The sequence below is a fragment of the Pholis gunnellus genome, assembly GCF_910591455.1.
Source record: "Pholis gunnellus genome assembly, chromosome: 5".
Lineage (NCBI taxonomy): Eukaryota > Metazoa > Chordata > Actinopteri > Perciformes > Pholidae > Pholis > Pholis gunnellus.
In genome coordinates this window covers 69,803-85,000 of record NC_136531.1, presented here as the reverse complement: position 1 = coordinate 85,000, position 15,198 = coordinate 69,803, and the positions used below count along the sequence as shown (strand labels likewise).

Below are 15,198 nucleotides of genomic sequence, written 5' to 3'. Positions count from 1 at the left end.
ACTACTACTAGTACTTCTACTAGTACCACCACTGACCGCCATCAGTCTTGGTAGAGGTACAGTACTACTACTAGTACTACTACTAGTACCACCACTGACCGCCATCAGTCCTGGTAGAGGTACAGTACTACTACTAGTACTTCTACTAGTACCACCACTGACCGCCATCAGTCCTGGTAGAGGTACAGTACTACTACTAGTACTACTACTAGTACCACCACTGACCGCCATCAGTCCTGGTAGAGGTACAGTACTACTACTAGTACTACTACTAGTACCACCACTGACCGCCATCAGTCCTGGTAGAGGTACAGTACTACTACTAGTACTACTACTAGTACCACCACTGACCGCCATCAGTCCTGGTAGAGGTATAGTACTACTACTAGTACTACTACTAGTACTACTACTAGAACTCTAGTCCGTCCATGTCCTCAGGTTTCTGGAGGAAACAGCTGGATCACCTGTGTGCCCACCTGAGGAGCTACGCTCAGAACAACGCCCCCTTCAGGACTCTGCTGGGAGAACCTCGCCTGGGCCGGGTACGCCACACCTCACCCACACCTCACCCGTACCTCACCCACACCTCACCCGTACCTCACCCACACCCCACCTGTACAGTGACATCACCAGTGGGATTAAATAAAGAAACACTACCGCTTTAGTCCACAGAGGATGCCAAGAGAAAACAAAAGTTCCTCGTAGTAACTTGAAGTTAAATGACTTAACAGACACGAGTTCAACATCTTCACCTGACCAGGTGCGCTGTGCTCCACTTCCTGTGTGTCAGGTGACGTCTTGTGTTCCTGCTCTCCTTCAGATGGTTTCTGCTGTGATTCAAGAGGATCGTCAGGAAGTCAGCGTGACCGTCAGCTTCGTGTCGGCTGGAAGGGAAGAAGAACGTCAGGTGTGTTGTCAGGTGGATCCGGCGAGTGAGAACGGCGTCGGACCTGCAGGTCCGACTGAGACTCTGAGCAGCGTCACAGAGCGATCAGGCAGGGATCCTCCCAAACCAGACCTGAGACCCAGACCTCCGGTAAGAAACCAGACGTCTGAACTCACCTGACAGATAAAAGCTCCTCTCTGATTGGTCCTCCTGGTTCCAGGTGTGGGACGTGCAGTTGCTGAAGGAGCTGGGTCCTGGTCCAGGACGAGGTCAGATCAGTGTCATCCAGCAGCTCCTGGATCAGGTACGAGTCTCTGAGAGATTTAAATCTGCTCCCTGATTGGTCGATACTATTGGTGTGTTTCCTGGTCACCTGACACAGTTCACACTAATTGGTCTGTTTCCTCACTAACCACCAGGGGGCGGATCCTTCCTGCTGCAACAGTGATGGCCGACATGCTTTGGCGGTTGCCGTGGTGAACGGTCACCATGACGCACTTCCTGTTTTAGCGCAGCGAGGAGCCGACGTGGACCAGCAGTCTGGACGGTGAGGACAACATGACCCAGACCTGAGGTCCACATCACCAGGATCTGGATCTCACTAGACCAGCGTGTATGATGACTGGTACTACTAGTACTAGTAGTACTACGAACATGTTCAAACTCTCCTCCTCCTCCTCAGGATGAAGAACACTGCTCTACATGAAGCTGCAGCTCTGGGCTCTGAAGGTCTAAAGGGTGCTCAGGTCCTGCTCAGGTATGAAACACCTGGTCCAACTGCACTACTACTACTAGTACTATTAATACTACTTCTACAGGTATGAAACACCTGGTCCAACTGCACTACTACCACTACTACAACTACAAAAGAGACACAAAACAACTACAAAGACACAACCACAAAGAGACCAGATGGAAATGTCTCAGAGAACTCAGCAGGTTAAAAAATGTTTATCTGGTTTAAGAGATTCAGTTCTGAAAAACCAGCTCCTGATTGGTTGGACATGTTTCTACAGGTGTCACTTTAAATACAGACAGATGTTCAGGTGTTGTTGTTGCTCCTCCCACCTGCTGTTGACATCATGCCCTCTCATGACATCATGCCCTCTTATTGTTCAGCTGTCGGGCCGGCGTCAGGCGGAGGAACGCCGGCGGTCAGACGGCGTACGACGCGGCGGTGAAGTCCGGCTGTGACGACATGGTGTCTCTGCTGGCTGCTCGGACCGGACTGGACCTGCTGGGAAAACTGGGGAAACCCAAAGTGAACCTGGATGGTTTCTGACTCCCACCTAGTTTACTTTCATCCACATGTTGTAACAACCGTGGAGGAAGCTCCTCTGTGGTGATGATTATACGAGATATTGACATGTTTTTATCTTTGTTCCAAATGACTGAATGTACCGTTTTAAATGCTCTATAAATAAGATGCATTGTTGCTTTTTAAATGATAAAGAGGAAAGTCTATTGTGATATTGCGACAGCTCTAATTGAATTAACATAAAGTGCTGATGTTTGTAGACTTCTAGTACATAGAGTACTCATACTAGTAATAGTACTCTTACTGCTTTGTCATTTAAATATTGTGTTGAACCTGTGAAATACTGCAGCCAGTGAATGGGTCGCTTCACTGGATGTATTTTAAAAGAAAAAGTTATGTTGACAAATTTTAGCCAAGGTATTGACGATGAGGCTTGTTAATATCAACATTAGTAAATCCAGAGTTTATTAAAGGGAGGAATTCCTCCAATAATATCAGGAGGCTTCTGAACATAACACAGAGATAATAATGTACAAGGCCTGGCAGTGTCTCTGGACTCATTAAAAGCTTTTGACAGGGTTGAATGGCGCTTTCTTTTCTTTGCTATGGAAACATTTAAAATAGGTACAGAATTCATTGATTGTATTTTTCTTCTAGAGCGGCCGTTATTACCAACTCCTACTGCTCGGATCCGTTCCCATTAGAGCGATACCCATTGAGCCCTTAGCTGAGCTCATCAGAACCACACCAATGATAAGAGGTTTTAATGTCAATGGTACAGTACAAAAAATGTCTCTCTATGCGGATGATGTCCTGCTGAACCTTGAGATAGACACTACCATCCCGTGTCTACTTGAATGTTTACAACAGTTTGGGCACATATCAGGTTTTACAGTTAATCTATCAAAAACGAGGCCTATTGGCGCTTTGGCCGGCTCTACGCCACCGACTGGATTCCCTTTCCACTGGTCACTCGGGGAGATAACGTACCTTGGAATTAGAATTGGCCCCTCCCTTAAAAAACTGGTTAAACTCAATCTTAAACCAATCACAACACGCATTAGGGAAGACTTGAATAGGTGGGGAACTGTCCCAGCTTCCTGGTTGGGCAGGATAAGCGTGCTCAAAATGAATATACTGCCTCGGTTACTGTACCTACAGATGCTGCCAAACTCAATTCCCAACAGCTTCTTCATTGACTTGGATAAAATGTTCACACAATTCATCTGACAGGGCAAAAAGGTTAGAATGAAAATAGGTAAACTACAGAAAAGCAAGCAACAAGGAGGACTGGGAGTCCCTAACATAAAGTTCTATCACTGGGCAGCACAAATGCGGTACGTATATGAGCGGGTGAACCCAGAGGCTACAAACGCATGGATTGACATGGAGTCGACAAATTGCGGCTTACTCACTTTAAAGAACTGTCCCTTCGTAAACTACAGAAGGGTAAAGCTGGAGGTTCAAAATAACTTCATTGTACGGAACACATTGAACACCTGGAACAAGATCATGGTCTACTTTAGATTTAAGAATCATTTTTCACTTTTGGCTCCCATATGGAGAAACCCGGATTTCCCCCCTCGTGTCAAGACTGTGTTTAGGCTCTGGCAGGAGAAGAGTCTGGACCAACCAACTCAAACTCTATGAAGGAGGAGCAATGGACTCGTTTGAGGACCTGAAGAGCAAATACTCTCCAACAGTCCCATTTCTTCCGCTATTCACAAATAAGACATTATAGACCCAAAACCTTACATGCTCCAAACGTGTGCTTTCTGGAAAAAATCCTCACACAACCCATACCAAAAAGATTCATTTCTCATGTCTATGAAACCTTTGGCCTAAATCTTAATTACTCCACTGACCACATCCGCAAACAGTGGCAGATAATAATAATAATGCCTTTTTATTGTCATATACATACACGAAATGTGACCTCTGCATTTGACCCATCCCTAGGGAGCAGTGGGCTGCTGAGAAAGCTCCCGGGGAGAAGTTAGGGGTTCAGTGTCTTGCTCAGGGACACGTCGACACGTCCCAGCCAAGGATCAAACCATCGACCTTGCAGTCACCAGACAACCCTCTTAACCCAGTGTGCCATGGCCGCCCCAATTCTCTGCATCTGACCCATCCGTAGGCAGGGAGCAGTGGGCTGCCAATGACAGGCGCCCGGGGAGCAGTTGAAGGTTTAGTATCTTGCTCAGGAATACTGCGGCACAGAACATGGAGTACCCAAGGATCGAACCGCCGACCTTTCGGACACCGGACGAGCCTCTCGACCCCAAGAAATATTACACAGACTGCTTTGTACACCACTGCTGAGGGGCAGGCCGAGGTTCCCCTACATGTAGTAAATGTAACTCTGAAGTTGGTACTTATATACACGTTTTGGAAATGTGCAAAGATACAAACATTCTGGAGAGAAGTGAAGGACGAAGTGGTTTCTTTGATCGGATAGGACCTGGAGCTTTCACCTCCTCGATGTGTTAAAGTGAGCAGTGCAAGGAGCAGCAACGCTAAACTGATTGGAATACTATTGGATATCGCACGAAAGGCTATTCTTAAATTCTGGATTTCTAAAGATACCCTTTCCATGGACAATTGGCACAAGGGGATTTTGGAAGTTCTCCCTCTGGAAAGGTTGACCCACACCCTCCATGACGTCGTCATTTGTCAAGATATGGAAACCGGTCCTCGACACGGTGGACCCCTCCGGGCTGGACTTTGCCCTGCCAGATTAAAAACACTGGTACCGACGCTGACGTGACCCGATGATATAACCAAGATGTACTTATGTCAGACTGGTGATGTGCGGATGTGTTATTATTTGCTGTGGTCGTCTTTTTTTTAATTTTTATATATATTATATTTTTTGTTGTTCTCTCCCTTTAGTTCTGGAGTTCTGTCTTGTTAAGCTGTAAAATCTAAATAAATATATAGAAAAAGAAAAGCTAACTGAATTGTCTCGAGCTGAACTTGTATCTTGAATCACTGTATTTGACCTGCTGGACAAACTGCAGTCTGAAGGAAGAAGAGAAGCAAGTTCCTCAAGTTTCATTATTGAATTCATTTTGTTTTAATGGAAAAAAAACTGAAGCACGAGACAAAAGTGAATTGTAAATTTCACCAAAAGTCACAAATCTCTCACGTTTTTAATAACAAAAATACAGTTAAATTAGATTTTTACTGAAAACCTGCCGCCCTCTTCAGCAGCTACTGTCCAGGTGCCTTTGAGCCAGGCATTGTGCTGCAGACTGGACGTGGTCCACCAGAAGAAGAAGAGCCGTCTCTGACTATCAGGTGAACTCAGCGTCTCAGTCGGAGGAAGAAGGCGTGGCGGCACTCTGTGCTGTCCACAGGATAGTATTTATCGTAGAAGTCCAGGATGTATTCCTCCGCCTTAAAACCAAACTTCTGATAAAGCAGCATGGCGGGGTTACTGGCCGACACGTGCAGAGTCACGTCTTTCCCCATGCACGTCTGGAAAACACACCACGTTTTAGTGTCGTTAGAGGACAATAATAATAATAATAATAATAATATTAATAAACTCTGTCAACATGCAGTCAGGAAATCAGCATTCATGCTTTCTAGTCACAGATATCGAATAATGATGCTACTTAACGGTAGCTAGTTAACGTTAGCCGTTAGCTTGGCTAAATAACTGAGCTAACAGCGTAGCAACATTTGAAACGACCCTAAATTCTTGTATTTTGATTAATTTTGATTAATTCCCATAAGACGGCTCAGATTCATCACAGTGAGGTCTCTCAAAGAGCTAACAGCTAACGTCAGTGGCATTAGGGTGCGTTCAAGCTCCAAACAGTGAACATGAGTACTGGCTGAAGCTACATTATAACATTATCATGATGTGTTCACATGCAGTCTGTCAAATGTAGTTTTGGTGATAAACTTGAATAAATCCAGTAGTTTGAAGATGTTTTCACATGAATATACAATAGATATTAGAGATGAATTGAGCGGTTTACCTTCCTAACACTAGTTCTGAGAACGTTATTATACATCATTAAATATAATAATGACTAGACTAAAAAAAATATGTTATTTCCTCATTTTAATTGCGTGTTTTTAAACAAATAACCAATAAAGATTATAAAGTAAAAAGGAGAATATTTAAAGCTTTTTTTGTCCAAATCTGTTGATTTTTTTAGGTCTTTATTTTCCATTTTGTAGGTGAGTCTGAATATCGGACAGTTAACAAGAAAAGCTTAAAGTCCAGTCTGCTTTGATCACGATACACTCAGGTTTTATAAATGTAGGCGTCACATGTTGAAGCACGATTCTAGCATTTAGTTTGTAGCTCCAAACCGGTTTTAACCTTGAAATGTGCCACTGATGGACAGACGGTCTGACCTCTGGAGCCTCACCTGGATGAGATGGTAGATCATGAAGGTGCCAATGCCGGCTCTCCTCCACTCAGGATGGACCAGCAGGAAGGAGATATAGGCCTCGTTGTACTTCACGTCAGGAACCATGAAGCCAAAGCCGACCACGACTTTCTTATAGAGGACGACCACGCTGAAGTCCGGGTACTGCAGGCACTCCGACAGGTCAACACCTGGAGGAGACCGGACGGATGCTTTAGAGAGACAGCTTGGTGGTAGGACGGTTCTAGGTACGTAGAAGAATGTGCCTCGGTGCTACCTGGCCAGAAGTTGTCATGACACATGGCGTTAACCGAGGGGATGTGGTTTGGGCGGACGTAGCAGTAATCAATGGAGGCGTTGGGTTCAGGGGTCCAGTCAGGCTCCTTCCTGTGAGGGTAAGCTCTGATCTCATCCAACAACCTCAGCTTCACTGGACGACTCTCAAAATCCCTCCTGGAAAACAAACACAGTCCTGTACTTCCTCCTATGATTAAAAATAATAGAGGACTCTCGACCCGATCAGAGGTTTCAGGACTCTCTTCACTAAACTGAATGTTTTAGAAAACTCTTTACCTGATGTACGGTTTCAGGATGCGAGAGGTGTATGGACTCTTGATGCTCTGGTCCGAACTGGTCTCTGCTCCCATCAATCGGCGCCAGAAAGACACAGAATGCTGCTGGATGCCTCTTCTGCTAGAAAGGTTGGTCTGCACACAAACAACCTACATCAGTGGTTCTCTCGGTGTTCTTTAAGGGGTTTCAGCATCGGCAACACAACCAGAAGCAGTTCATGATCTCGAGGCTGAAACCACAGTTGTCTACTGTTTATCAGAGACAAGTATCATTTGAACATTTTACTGTTGCTCAGGGTGTAAGACAATACTGATACTCTTGAGTAACAAGACATCATGTTTAGTGATACCGTAATGACTCGATCATGCACAGATCTGTGGCAGACAGCGTGGCTCAGACCACAGCAGTGAAATGAGGTCTGATGTTCAAAGGACTGTGCTAAATGCAGATCAGTCAACATTTGTTGGTCTGATTTCATGCATATGGCGGTGTGTTCGTTATACTATTCCTTCCATTAATGTAGGATACTGAACTGCAACCTTTGTATCACGATCGGTCTCGTAACGGCAGATTCTTGCCAAAGATGCAGCCGGTAACATAAACTAAAATAACTTGTTGTCGCTATTTACTGACAGAAGGACATAACACGGATAATCTGTAAATCAAAACACAGAAGAAAACAGGTTCTGCCTCCTTTAGTTCTCTTGATGGCATTTGAGGGTTGTCTGGTAACCGGAAGGTCGACGGTTCGATCCTTGGCAGGGATGTGTCCTGTGTGTCACAGGCAGAGATACATTTCCCCCTTACCGGCATAAATATAGCATAATAAAAATAAATTAAAATGTGCAAGATTCCACCGAGCTCAAGTGGAAACAACCAATCAGAGCCGAGGATTTGTTTAACACACCTGTCAATCACTGCTGGTGAAGCCCTGAACTCAAACTTACTGCGCGGCCGATTTCTGGCTTCAAATGTTTTCAGAAACTTCTTTTACTTCCTGCTCAGCTGGAAAAGGAGCAAGTTTGTGACACGGCCGCCATGTTGAAAACCAAGCAACAAAACGTTTTCATGAATGTTACCGACTGTAGCTTTGACCTGCTAAACACATGGCATGACGTCGGGAGGTTAGAATAACTGGATAAGACCAGGATGATGTTGAAGGTACCTGGAAGCGATCAAGGATACGCAGCTCCTGGCTGGTGGTGCAGTATTTCCCCATGACTCCACCCTGCACCAGTGTCCCCATCACCTGGGCGCCGTAGATCCCTCCCACCAGGCTGAGGGTGGCGCTGACCGCCCGGTCGACGTCCAGCAGGGGGAGCCCTCTCTGCCTCTTGGCCTGACGGACCAGCAGCTTCCTGTGGAGGCGTTTGGCCTGCGGTGTGACGGCCAAGGCCAGCGGGCAGGCGTCCAGCCGTCGGAGCAGCATCCTCTCCTCGTAGAGGCTGAGGGAGGTGAAGCGAGGACTCTGGGAGACGCCGCCAGCTCCATCTGCTTTCTCAGGATGAGTTATCCTCCTCCGCTCCGGACCTCCCCCAGTGGAGAGAGACGGACCTTCGCCGCGTCCCGCCGGCTCCTCGAAGTCGCCGTCGCGCTCGAGTCCTTCGTCGTCCTCGCTGTCGGCTTCACGTTTGATGTGTGGTGGCGCCGGCCGGAGCTTCTTACGGGCGACAAGGTTGGCGCGAGGAGGAGGGATGTACTCCATCCCGGGGTCGATCATTCCCTCCGTCTCCATCTCCTCATCGTCTGGAGGTCCGAGGCAGCAGAGAGGACATGCCGTCAGTGTTAACATCACGTTAAAACTACAAATCTACTCACATCGTTATTCTAGGACATGTTCATTTCTATTGAGAACACCAGGATGAGTCGAACACTAACTCACCGTGGAACAGAGCCTGTGGCGGCATGGCGTCCGGGATCAGGTCAGCCTCTGACAGCAGGCTGGGTGTTGCTGAGTGAGATGCCGGCGTCCCCGGGGCAGAAAAATCCGGCGAAGGCGAAGGCGACGGGCTGGTGAGCGGTGTTCGGTCCGACGAGCTGAGGGAGGAGAAATCGATGACCTCACCTTTCTCCAGGACGAGGTCGGCCCGGCGCCCGGCGCCCCCCCCGCGGCCTCCTCCTCCCAGTTTGACGGGCGTGGAGCAGGCGCTGCGATCCGTGTAGCCCCCCACCGCCTCCTTCTGAGCCCGCCTGATGTCTTTGGCCTCTTGGGTACGACAACGCTTCTCCTTCAGCTGGATGGCGTTCTCCACCGGGTTCCTGGCTCCTCGCTTCCTCAGGCCCTCCACTGTGATGATTGGGTCCATGGCAGGTTTGGAAGCTGCAGGTGAGAATATTAGGAGAGTGTCATTTCTGCCACATTGTGACCGAGCTCTCCTGGATCAGTGCAGGTTACCTTTAGCCTTGCTAGTGGACTTGTCCGTCTCCGGCCGCAGAGTTGGAGGTCTGTTCTGGACCAGCTTCCACCAGCCCGGCTCGCCGAACTCCTGCGCTCCAGACCGGAAGAAGGTGGGACTGCCGACCGACAGGCAGCCGGCCACCGTGCTCCACCACGTCGATGTCTTCTTCCTGCAACAGTCACCGGGTCAAACGCTGCAACAGGAGAATCATCATCTTCTGGACCAATCAGGAACGGTTCATTAGGAATCAATTCTGGACTAAAATCATTTAAAAAAACAATATAAAAAGCTGAGCAGAGGCTTAAATGATGGTTCCTGATTGGTCAAGACAGAACAATGACACGTTCAATAATGAAGTCATGTGGTCACATGATCAACAGCGTAATGAAGTTCAATGAAGAGCAGGACGGACCTCGATCCCAGCAGGAAGTTCCAGTGTCGACCAATAAAAGCACAGATGTCCTCTTTCCACCTGAAGTAGCCCTGACGGCCCGTCCCCTCCAGAGACAGGTTGTACATGGCCAACATCACCACCTGAGACACATCAACACGGGTCACTGCCAGGTCGTTTACCTGCTGCCAGGTGAGTCTCATCCTCTACTGTTATGATGGTCGTTTACCTGCTGCCAGGTGAGTCTCATCCTCTCAAAGCTCTCCTTTCCGTCCTCGGAGCAGTCGAAGCAGATGAATTTGAAGAAGTTGTCTCCTTTCAGGTAGCTGGGCTGCTCTCCTCTGAGCTGAGCTGACACACAAACACAAACTGCTGTCATCTACACGTTATCATATATAACATATATATTAGTGACACCGGCTGAATATCTATGATCAGAATCATTATAACTGTGTTATAACTGCTGCTGTGTGAAGAGAATCCTGCTGTTAACAAGAACCTGATGAGTTTAAAGTGTTTAAACCAAATGTTGTTGACCTTTAGTTCATAGAGCAGCACTTTAACATAGAAGAGCTCAACACACTACTTTAGATTCATTATGAACTTTAACATAACAATGAGATTAATCGCAAATAAATCATGAGATTAAAAATTTTAATTGTTGCCCAGCACTAATTAATATATATATATAAAAAATACAGTAGTGATGCCCCTAGTGGACACCGGGGGAACAGCCGTATGAACTCACCTGCAGGGACCCACTTGTGGCAGCGGTCGCAGTAGAAGGACGTGTCCTCACAGCCTCCGTCGGCCTCCTCGCCCACGTCGCTGGTTAGAGAGTCTCCGCTCTGGTCGTGCGATAGATCTACTGATCCTTGGTCCTCAGACTCTACGATCAGAAGAGTCTCGCCCTCCACCTCGCCCTCCTCCAGGCCCTCTGAGGGCGCCTCGTCCTCACCTCCGCCCAGCTGCTCGCTGCTGCTGTCCATCACTTCCACACCTGAACAGGTAAACATCACATCAACAGCTTCTCTGAGAGTATAAGAGGAGAGAACTAGTCCATTTACTCAAGTACCGTAGTTAAGTACAATTTTGAGGTACTTGTACATTACCTGAGTACTTTCATTTGATGTAACTTAATACATCTCAGAGAGAAGTATTCTACTTTTAACTACATTTGATAGTAAACGTTAGTAGTTCGGCTACTTTACAGACTCAGAGTCTAACACAACTAGTATTTTGTCTAATTATGAAGTATATGAAGTAGTTAAAATGAGCTCCATATCTGCACCAATTACTACAATCCAATGATGAATACGTTATTATTCTGCATGACGACTTCACTTTTGGTGCTTTAAATAGATTTTGAAGCCAATTCTTTTACTGAAGTAACATTTTGAATTACATTGTTCTCTAATAAATACTTTCATCATAAACAGGGTTAAGATACTAGTACTCCAGCAAGGATACTAGTACTCCAGCAAGGATACTAGTACTCCAGCAAGGATACTAGTACTCCAGCAAGGATACTAGTACTCCAGCAAGGATACTAGTACTCCAGCAAGGATACTAGTACTCCAGCAAGGACACTAGTACTCCAGCAAGGACACTAGTACTCCAGCAAGGATACTAGTGCTCCAACAAGGATACTAGTACTCCAGCAAGGATACTAGTACTCCAGCAAGGATACTAGTACTCCAGCAAGGACACTAGTGCTCCAGCAAGGACACTAGTGCTCCAACAAGGATACTAGTACTCCAGCAAGGATACTAGTACTCCAGCAAGGATACTAGTACTCCAGCAAGGACACTAGTACTCCAGCAAGGACACTAGTACTCCAGCAAGGATACTAGTGCTCCAACAAGGATACTAGTACTCCAGCAAGGATACTAGTACTCCAGCAAGGATACTAGTACTCCAGCAAGGATACTAGTACTCCAGCAAGGACACTAGTACTCCAGCAAGGACACTAGTACTCCAGCAAGGACACTAGTACTCCAGCAAGGACACTAGTACTCCAGCAAGGACACTAGTACTCCAACAAGGATACTAGTACTCCAGCAAGGATACTAGTACTCCAGCAAGGATACTAGTACTCCAGCAAGGATACTAGTACTCCAGCAAGGACACTAGTACTCCAGCAAGGACACTAGTACTCCAGCAAGGATACTAGTACTCCAGCAAGGATACTAGTGCTCCAGCAAGGATACTAGTACTCCAGCAAGGATACTAGTACTCCAGCAAGGACACTAGTACTCCAGCATCACACGTTCACGTACACTGGGCATGATGGAGCCGGTGTTAACAGGAAGTAGGTCGGATAATAAAGTAGTCTTTAATAATAAAAGGTTGTGTTTTATACTGAAGATATTCCTCTAAAAACTCAAACAGACATTTAGTGGAAAGTTTCAGAAGTTTTATTTTTCAGACACAAGTCTGTCTCTAATCCAAGTTGACTAGATCATGGATCAATAAATGTGATCAGCTCGTCTCTCGTTTCCTCGCTGTGTCTCTGCTGGTGTCTGAAGTCTCTTTATCCGTTTTGTGTCCGTCGTCCTCAAACCGTGACTCCAGACGTCTCCGTAGGTCTGAGAACGCCGCTCGCTCATCGCTCCAATAACAGCTGCTTCCTCCTCATAGACAGTAGTAGAATTATAAAATGTAGAATTTAACTGAACAGCTGCTAGTAAAGACAACAAGGTCAACAACACCTGTCATCAGTTATGTTGAATTAACCTGGTAGTCGATCGGTAAACAAGGCTGCTGTTGTTTGTGATCTTACAGTAAAGGGTCATGTGATCGGGGACGAATCAGGGAAGGACTCGTCGTGACTGCTAACAACCAATCAAGTAGTGAACGCGGGAGTCTACGTCATCGTTTATGAACGTATCTGTTTACGTCTACACCAGGAGGGAACCTCTGAGTTCATGAACTTGTGTTTTCTGTGCTCTATAACTCTGTTCTAGTTTAGACGCTCATTGTAAACGCAGCAGAAGATGAGTTTTAAAACAGAAACGTAGTCGTGTGGACATGACCTTAGAGAGGACGTCTCACTCCAGAACTCCTAAAGTACCGATAGCAGACCTCTTAACTCCGGGTCTTCTTGGGTTTTGGGGTGAGTTTAGTGAACCCTAACTCTCCTGACGGGACAGAAAAGACTTCAGGTCGAGGTAATTAACGGTCCTCTGAGTGTGAACAGGTGTGTTACCTGTCTGTGCGGTTACCCGTCTCTCACTGGTCTTGTGGGCGGAGCTCCGTCTGTCTGCGTCGTCTCTCCTCCTCCAGCTGTGAGGTCAGAGTCTTCTGCTCCTCCAGCAGACGGAGGTTCTCCTTCTTCTTCTGCAGTCGCTCCAGATCTCTGACGACGCCCTCGTGGAGACGCTGCACACACACACACGCACACACACACTTTTAGGCCTCTAGAAGTGATGAAGACGAGCACATCAGAATGAGGAAGAAAGGGGATTTAAGTGACTTTGAACGTGGCATGGTTGTTGGTGTCTGAGTATTTCAAACTGCTGATCTTCTGGGATTTTCACCCACAACCATCTCTGGTGTTCACAGAGAACGGGCCGATAAAGAGACGAGCATGAAGGCAAATCACTGCCAAAATCCGAGAGCGCAAATGAGATCCATACGCGCGCGAAAATCAAACAGCCGCGCTCATATTTTACTTTGATGCTTTCGTCTCCTCATCTCTCCTCTGTGTCTCTTCTACCTAGAGACACAGAGGAGAGATCTGATTGGATAAAAGCTCTCCTTAAAACAAGCTGCACTGAAGCAGAGCAACAGAGGAGCACAGTAGCTGTGCAATGAGAACATAAGATAATGGGAACAAAATATATATAATACATGTAGTGTATTTAAGAAACATTGTTAAATTATCAAATAGCTCTAACTTTGTGATTGTTTGGGCCAGCAGAGAAGGCTGTGCAGGCCCTGACGGCCCTCCACGGGTGAAGAGATGCACTCAACACGTTTTATTTGTAAATCATTTTCAAATCCATGTAAACTTTCCCCCGACTTCCAAATGATGGACTATTTTGTGTTATTACATAAAATCTCAATGAAATGAATGTTAATCTGTGGTTATACCATGACAACATGTAGAAAAGTCCAAGGGGGTGAATACTTATGCAAGGCACGATATATACTGTATGTGTACCACATGAACCACACAGAGGACGACAAGAAGAACCACACGGAGAACCACCACCCCCTCCTCCTCTTCTCCTCCTCCTCCACAAACAAACAGCTGCTCATCTCGTCACCTGCCGCTGAACGCCTTTATTTTGAAAAGCAGTAGCGGATGTTGTGACTATCTGTTAGCTTGACTCTGTTTTTATGTTTAACTTCACGTTAAATGTTTAAATGTTTACAGCTTGTCCAGTTTTAATTGTAAACGATAACTTCCGGTGATCTCACCGCTCCGTTAACCTCCACAGCTAAGCTAACGGTCAGCTAACGGGTTAGCTGACCGTTAGCCCGTTAGCTCGGGTCAGACCGGGTTACCTGTCTGTTTACCTGTCTGTCCCAGGATTGGTTGAGGTGAACAGCAGACACGGTGCTCAGAGTCAGAACCACAGAAACTCCCAGAACCACTTTGGAGACCGTAGACATCACGTTCGTGTTAGCTTCACGTTAGCTTCACGTTAGCCAGCTGCTAACTGGCTCTGAGGTCGGCTCACTCTTCTTCTTCTGCTGCTGCTGCGGGTTCTTCTTCGTGTTCTTCCTCCTCTGGCGGTCAGAAGAAGTACTCACATCTTATACTTGTACCACAGTATCGAAATACTCGATTACAAGTAAAAGTACGTCACAATCTAAGTACTAAAGTATTATCATTAAAATAAACTTAAAGTAACTAAAGTAAAAGTACTCATTCTGCAGAATAATATATATATAATATATATATATATATATTATTGTATTATAATTATTGATGCATTAATGTTTAAACGTTATATAATCTAAAATAAAACTTTATTTATTAGTTGTTTTTATTTTATGAAATTAAATATTCATAATTGTAATTAATTAAATATTCATAATGTTATGAAATGAAGTATTCATTATTTTATTAAATGAAGTATTCATTATTTTATTAAATTATATACATTATTTCTGTTAATGTATATATTTTTTATTATTTTCTCACAATAAAAACAACACAAAAACATTTTAATCCAAAGTAACATTTGTCTTTATTCTGTTAGATTTAAATATATATATATATATATTAAAATAAAAGTTTTACTACTATAATATAATATAATAATATAATTTATACTAATATAATAAAACAG

General features: G+C 45.5%; 3 protein-coding genes across 4 annotated transcripts in view; 1 reads left to right on the top strand and 2 right to left on the bottom strand.

The window, feature by feature from the left end:
• Positions 1-2,168, top strand: part of dzank1 (double zinc ribbon and ankyrin repeat domains 1) — a gene marked incomplete at both ends in the record, with an annotated part of 7,527 nt that extends 5,359 nt beyond the window's left edge. Inside the window, 6 exon segments of the mRNA XM_079159750.1 lie at positions 439-542; positions 821-1,036; positions 1,107-1,190; positions 1,306-1,433; positions 1,569-1,643; positions 2,006-2,168. Coding sequence (XP_079015876.1) covers positions 439-542; positions 821-1,036; positions 1,107-1,190; positions 1,306-1,433; positions 1,569-1,643; positions 2,006-2,168 — 770 coding nt within the window.
• A 3,034-nt stretch (positions 2,169-5,202) lies between these two features.
• kat14 (lysine acetyltransferase 14) lies at positions 5,203-10,884 on the bottom strand (the record flags this gene model as incomplete). Its single annotated transcript, XM_079158916.1, has 10 exons — positions 5,203-5,624; positions 6,533-6,723; positions 6,810-6,985; positions 7,106-7,239; positions 8,271-8,851; positions 8,988-9,425; positions 9,501-9,673; positions 9,917-10,038; positions 10,125-10,246; positions 10,644-10,884. The coding sequence occupies 10 exons, from the start codon at positions 10,882-10,884 to the stop codon at positions 5,451-5,453; spliced, it is 2,352 nt and encodes a 783-aa protein (XP_079015042.1). The 3' UTR covers positions 5,203-5,450.
• Positions 10,776-14,610, bottom strand: pet117 (PET117 cytochrome c oxidase chaperone). 2 transcript variants are annotated; one of them, XM_079158917.1, is made up of 3 exons: positions 14,420-14,610; positions 13,131-13,276; positions 10,776-10,895 (listed from the first exon to the last, which is right to left on the bottom strand). In XM_079158917.1, the coding sequence occupies exons 1-3, from the start codon at positions 14,513-14,515 to the stop codon at positions 10,850-10,852; spliced, it is 288 nt and encodes a 95-aa protein (XP_079015043.1). In that variant the 5' UTR covers positions 14,516-14,610; the 3' UTR covers positions 10,776-10,849. The 2 variants fall into 2 exon arrangements, with proteins under 2 accessions (XP_079015043.1, XP_079015044.1); XM_079158918.1 differs by having other exon boundaries at positions 10,789-10,895; positions 13,120-13,276.
• Between the last annotated feature and the right edge of the window lie 588 nt (positions 14,611-15,198).